Genomic DNA, 4,557 nt, shown 5'->3' with positions numbered 1-4,557 from the left:
GTATATATATATATATATATATATATATATATAGTTTGCTAAATTTTAGTTTTTCTGGTTTTCAGGTTGCTGTCAAAACCGTCCATATGATCCAGGAGTTTTGCTCTGTTAAAATGATTGACATTTAATCAGAAAATGAAAGAACAATAGGTTACATCAGTAGCATTTTGCATTAATGTTTCATAAGGATGCCCACTGCACTGCCAAACAGAGGAGCAGCGATAGCAAAGCAAGACTTTTTGTGGCACAGCCGCTCATGCAGGGTGCAGACGGGATGACACTGAGGTCAGGAAGTGTCCCTTTATTGTGTGATACAGAAAATCACCAACATTTCCTCCAATTGGAAGTCCTGCCACTTCAGGGAATTCAAAAGCCTTTAAAAACATATAATTAAAAAGTTACTTAAAGGTTCAATCAGTAATTTTATCTCATTAAGAAAGTTTACACATGAATAGTATTTCAATAATTACCGTTGTTAATAAAAGCTGAAAAATAATAATTCTTTTGAGGCAGATCTTTTAATCACCTAGTTGAATCCGTTTACCCGGTCTGAATGACTCGCTTAATAATCAAAGTGATCCGATTCTCAGATCCGTAATATGGTCGCAGTGGTTAACAGTTCATTCAAGTAAGTAATGGCTTAATTTTTTCCCCCTCACATTAAAAATGCCTTAAAACGTCACAGGTGAGACTAACCCCTCCACCAACTCCCCACACAGCCACGGTCTCCATACACTCTCCATCCACCCCAGTAAAACACTCCGCCTCAAACGGCTCCGTCACAGTCAGAGGGCAGCGGTACAGCAGCAGATGATGCACGAGGTCAAAGTTTGTGATCACCGGCTCAATCTGGACAAAATGAAAATAAGTCGAAGATGAACCATGATTGACAGATCGCTGGACAGATCATTTGTGTGAAGTTCATAGACTCACTTACGCGATAAATGTGCTGTTTGCGATCAAATGTCGGGGCTCTCACGATCTTGCAGTGATAGTGGGTTTGATTGGCTGGTACAGTGAACTGAAATGATTGTAAATGTAATCAACATGTAAAGTTCATATGTAAAAGCTCATTAGCACTTTAAAGAGATCAACCTGTAATATAATCTATGCAAACCACTGTGAGGTACACTAGTATGGGGTCAGTAAGATTTTTTTTTTTAAAGAAATTAATCATTTATTCAACAAGGACACATTAAATTGACCAAAAGTGACAGAAAAGACATTTAAAATGTTACAAAATATTTTTCTATTTCAAATAAATGCTGTTCTTTTGAACTTCATTCTTGGGTTTACAGACAGAACAGCAAAACAACAAAGTAAAAATCTTTCTTACATTGACCATAGTTATGTCAAAAAAGTTGCTGTTTGGAGGGTTGACCCGAGGCATGTACTTCAACAGGTTCAGCTCCTTCCTGCCCCTTCGGGTACTGTGGTACGTGATATTATCATTCTGTCCATATGCATAGATCAGCTTCATGGGGAGGTTCTGATAAATAAAAATAAACACTTATAAAATAAAATAAAATAAACAAAAATTAACCACATGCACACTGCAGCTAAAATGCAGTTGTCACTCATAAAAGTTTGCAGTGTGTATGTGGCCATTGAGAACTCATTTTTGATCTGGAATTTCAGAGGTTTTAAGTTCAAAAAGACAGTCCATGTTTTCAGTTTAAGGAGGGTTTTTTGATGTGCAGTTGAGAGCTCCTTGACAAACAAGGTCAGCAGTTTGTTCAGAGAGGGGAGTTCTCAGAAACACCCTGATCCCAGTGGACCTAACATTGTGTGGATTCCTTTACATAGCTGGTATTATTTGTAATGCCATAGTTCCACCATCATTGTTTTCTGGATAAAACGGCATCTTACAAACAATGAAAGGGGAGGATTATATTGCTGGTGTTGAACTACTTTCCCTTTGTAATGAATATAAAGGACAATGGTTAAGCAGGCTCACAGTGATGGGTAAGTCATTTTCATCACAGGAACCGATGGACCTCTGAAACTTCATGACTGTTTTCCCATCAGACTCGGTCAGAGACAAGAGTTTGTAGTTCTGTTGCTGGTCAACCACAGGCATTGATTTCCCCACAGCATGACGGTCCTGAACATGGAAAAGAAAAAGAAATTAAGTATGTACGTGTGCATGGCAATAGGTGTTTTTGATGTACAGTTCCTAATCCAGTTAAACTGGACTATCAGTTTAACATTTGAATCTCAATAGTTCAAGACACAAGAATATCTCTTTTTTGTTGTTTTACCAAAATTTACATATTTTAGAACATCTTGTTTATTAGTCTAATACACAAGTAGACTTTGAATTATATCAGACAAATAAAGTATCCCAGCTTACAGCTGCTGAAAAAAAACATATATAAGAATTCATATTAGATACTCATTGAACTAATGAACTAATATATGAAATACATATATGAATGAAAAAATATTTTTTTTAAATCATAAGAATCTAAAATTATTTCTAACTCCACTGTAAGTGACAGTTATCAATCTCAGTCTTGAGGATGTGAAAGACTAAGAAACCCAAATATAAGAATAATATAAAATATAAACTAATTGGAAATATGAATCTGAGTCAAGAACATAAAGAACATAATATCAAAAGAATTTAAAATTACGTCACCTTGGAATTATAAGGTTCTTTCTGACATTTTTGTTCAAATTGAGTTATTCACATTCTTATTCTGTGATACTTATTTACATTATGTGATGTTTTGTGTGTGTGTGTGTGTGTGTTGTGTAGTTGTACATTTTGGGACTTTTTATTTAGAAAATAAAAAGGTTCTATCTACAAAGTATATGGAGTGCAAAAAATTTGAGCTCAATATCTCAAAACCGCTCAGATTGCAGATAGGACCTTATAATTCCAAGGTAGCATTTAGTTATAATTCCACTGTAAGTGACTTTGACTGTTATCAGACACAGTCTTTGACTTTACCGTGAAGTATCTGCCTTCAGGTCCGACTCCTCCTGTGTGTGTGTGTGTGTGTGCGTGTGAATCATTGGTCATAAAGTGCTCAAGAAATACCTCTGTTTTCCTCTAGATGGCTCTATATGCATAAATATTTATTCATTAATAACTATATATAGTGGAGATCAAAATTAGAGAACAATCTATAAATACTTTTTATAAATACTTTTTCTGAAATATTGTTAATCTTCATCGCTCAAAATTTGAGGGAATATTAGCTGTGGATATACCACTGTTCTACTAACATGTTTGACAAAATCACCAAAGCATTTCAACAAAAAACTTTTATTTTGTGGGAAACACAGAGCTTAAAATGAGAGAACAGTAACCACTGTAGCACGAAAGAAGATTAGAACTACAATTTTGGAGGTTTACAGCTGTTCGAAATTAGTAGGAATTGTAGAGGCTCTTGCTTTGAAGGACTTCAGCACAAGGACTTCTCTCACACTGCGCTGGTGTGATCTTGGTCCACTCTTCTTCCATTCTCTTCCATAGTTCAGTGACTGTATGGGTTTCTTAGCCATAACTTTGTCGCCAAGGATTTTCCAGAGATTTTCAGTTGGGTTTAGATCAGGACTCTGGACTGGCCATTTCATTATTTCAATGTTCTTAGCTTCAAGGAACTGCTTTTCCCGTTTTGCAGTGTGACGGGGGCATTGTCTTACATGAAAATTACAGGCTGATTGGGAGACGCTTGCAGGGAAGGAACTGCATGTTGCTGAAGGAGGTTCTGATAAACAATTGCATTCACCCTGCCATGTATCTGTATAAGATGCCCAACACCCGCTGCTGAAAACATTCTCCCAACCATGACACTTCCTCCTCCACTTTTCACTTCTTTATGCATTCAGGGTTCAGTCTTTCCCCAGTTTGACGATGAACATAATGTTTCCCATCTGACCCAAATAAATTAAACTTGCTCTCATCACTAAAGTGAACTTTGAACCAGTTCTCCTCTCTCCACACAACATGCTCCTCAGCAAAGGTGAGCCTAACCTTTTGATTCTTTCTGCTGATGGGAGGATTCATCACTGCAGAGTGCGCATTCAGTCCGACTTCCCTTAAATGTGCCGAGACAGATCCTTATCCTGTTCAGCGCTGAACTGCTGAGCAATTCCAGCTGCAGTGTTGAACCGATTCCCCATTGAGAGTCTCCACGTGATCCTGTCTTCTCATGCATTTGTCTTATGTGGACAACCAGCCTTTCTGGGGGACTTGAATGAATTAGTGTCATTGTAAAGCTGCAATATTCTAGAAATCATAGATTTGGAACGACCAACTTCTCTTGCAGTGGCTGAAAGGGTCATCCCTTTGGCCTTCATCTGGACTGCCTCCTGTTAAATAAAGGGTTTCAGTCACCTTAGAGCGGCGCCCGCCATCTTGCAATCTCAGTGAAAATTTGAGGAATGCTGCCAGTTAAATAGGGTTTGTCATATAATTAAGGAAATTAGCTCAAGGTGCCAGATTAACACCAATAACTTGGAGGTATCTGTAAGTGTTCTCTGATTTTGATCAGTTCTTTTTCAACAAAAATCTATTTTTATACTGTGCTTCAGAATACAATTAAT

The 4,557-nt window shown here is 37.2% G+C and overlaps 1 protein-coding gene across 1 annotated transcript; it reads right to left on the bottom strand.

Annotated features, from left to right (window-relative positions):
• Positions 1-254: 254 nt before the first annotated feature.
• On the bottom strand, positions 255-3,028 carry LOC107743314 (DBH-like monooxygenase protein 2 homolog). Its single transcript, XM_016556486.1, has 6 exons — positions 2,957-3,028; positions 1,958-2,104; positions 1,337-1,489; positions 938-1,021; positions 697-849; positions 255-374 (listed from the first exon to the last, which is right to left on the bottom strand). The coding sequence occupies exons 1-6, from the start codon at positions 3,026-3,028 to the stop codon at positions 255-257; spliced, it is 729 nt and encodes a 242-aa protein (XP_016411972.1).
• Between the last annotated feature and the right edge of the window lie 1,529 nt (positions 3,029-4,557).

The sequence above is a fragment of the Sinocyclocheilus rhinocerous genome, unplaced genomic scaffold, assembly GCF_001515625.1.
Source record: "Sinocyclocheilus rhinocerous isolate Xijiao unplaced genomic scaffold, SAMN03320098_v1.1 scaffold827, whole genome shotgun sequence".
NCBI classification, from domain to species: domain Eukaryota; kingdom Metazoa; phylum Chordata; class Actinopteri; order Cypriniformes; family Cyprinidae; genus Sinocyclocheilus; species Sinocyclocheilus rhinocerous.
Note: the sequence above shows the minus strand (reverse complement) of the source record. Positions and strands in the feature narration are given on the sequence as shown.

Bases quoted from the DNA above. Each gene is read 5' to 3' on its own strand.
- LOC107743314 (XM_016556486.1), bottom strand. From the start codon at position 3,028: ATGACCAATGATTCACACGCACACACACACACACACACAGGAGGAGTC. The intron at 2,105-2,956 runs GTAAAGTCAAAG...TTCCATGTTCAG, and splicing joins CTGAAGGCAGATACTTCACG to GACCGTCATGCTGTGGGGAA. The intron at 1,490-1,957 runs GTGAGCCTGCTT...TTTATTTATCAG, and splicing joins AAAATGACTTACCCATCACT to AACCTCCCCATGAAGCTGAT.